This window comes from Cynoglossus semilaevis, chromosome 8 (genome assembly GCF_000523025.1).
Source record: "Cynoglossus semilaevis isolate Cse_v1.0 chromosome 8, Cse_v1.0, whole genome shotgun sequence".
In the NCBI taxonomy this organism is placed as follows: Eukaryota; Metazoa; Chordata; class Actinopteri; order Pleuronectiformes; family Cynoglossidae; genus Cynoglossus; species Cynoglossus semilaevis.
The window spans coordinates 29,613,166-29,614,406 of record NC_024314.1 but is presented as its reverse complement, the minus strand read 5'-3'; the positions used below and the strand labels follow the sequence as shown (position 1 = coordinate 29,614,406).

At 48.3% G+C, this 1,241-nt stretch overlaps 1 protein-coding gene across 1 annotated transcript in view; it reads right to left on the bottom strand.

Annotated features, from left to right (window-relative positions):
• The window catches only part of ano2b (anoctamin 2b), a 21,645-nt gene that overhangs the window by 19,932 nt on the left and 472 nt on the right, over positions 1 to 1,241 (bottom strand). The window contains exon 2 of the mRNA XM_017034166.2: positions 36 to 404. Within this exon, the coding sequence (XP_016889655.1) occupies positions 36 to 404 (369 nt within the window). The remainder of the gene's footprint in view (positions 1 to 35; positions 405 to 1,241) is intronic.

Sequence of the window (1,241 nt, the reverse complement as noted above, 5' to 3'; positions counted from 1 at the left end):
CCCCCCCCCCCCCCCCCCCCCCCTCACCCCCTCACCTCCTTGTCTCTCTCTATCTCCAGTCCAGCCTCCACCAGGTTGGCCTCAAACTCTTGTCTGATGAGGAACATCTCGTGGTCCGCAGGTTCCGTCGCCGCGTTTCCTCCGGCCTGTCCAAGCTCCACGAAGACTTCGCCCGCGTTGGCGTTCCCCCCCGGGGCCCCTCCCTCTGCACCCTCAGCTGCCTCCGAGCTGGTTGACCGGGGAAAGTTGCCGTTGGAAACGAGAGATAATCGGTGAGACCTGGGAGGACGTACGGAGCTGTGTCTCCGATGGAGGAAGACCAGGACGTAGTCCACCTTCCGTCGGCCGTCGGAGAAGTACAGACCATCTCTGGGGGAGGTGGACTTTGACGGAGAATCCACGACCTGGAGAAACCAGAGAGGGGGGGGGGGGTGAAGAACACACTTCTGTCTGGACACAGTACCAGAACCAGAACCTGGTACAAAAACTACAAGTACTAGTACTCTATCAGTACTCTCTGGTTCCTGGAGGAACATCACCAAGATGAGACGGAGCGATCCTGGACATGGAGGTGGTTGGACAACTGGTTTCTAACATTGTCCGTCTCCATGGAGACGAGACGTCTCTGTCCAAAAGACTGACAAAGATCAGGTTAATGGTGCTCAACCTCTGGCTCAGTCCACAGTGTGGACACTGAGGTGACTGGTTGATATCACTCTACAAATACCATCGTAGTATGGAGTACTGGTAGTTGTAGTACTAGAGTAGTATTTATGTCTTTAGAGTGTAGTTCATTCTATACTAATGATATTAACAATCATCATCATCTTCATCATCATCATCACCATCACCATCATCATCATCATCATCATCATCATCATCATCATCATCATCATCATCATCATCATCATCATCATCATCATCATCATCATCATCATCATCATCATCATCATCATCATCATCATCATCATCATCATCATCATCATCATCATCATCATCATCATCATCATCATCATCATCATCATCATCATCATCTTCATCATCATCACCATCATCATCACCATCATCATCATCATCATCACCTTCATCATCATCATCTTCACCATCTTCATCATCACCATCATCATCACCATCACCTTTACCATCATCATCATCTTCACCATCACCTTCACCATCATCATCATCTTCATCATCACCATCATCATCTTCATCATCACCATCATCATCTTCACCATCTTCCT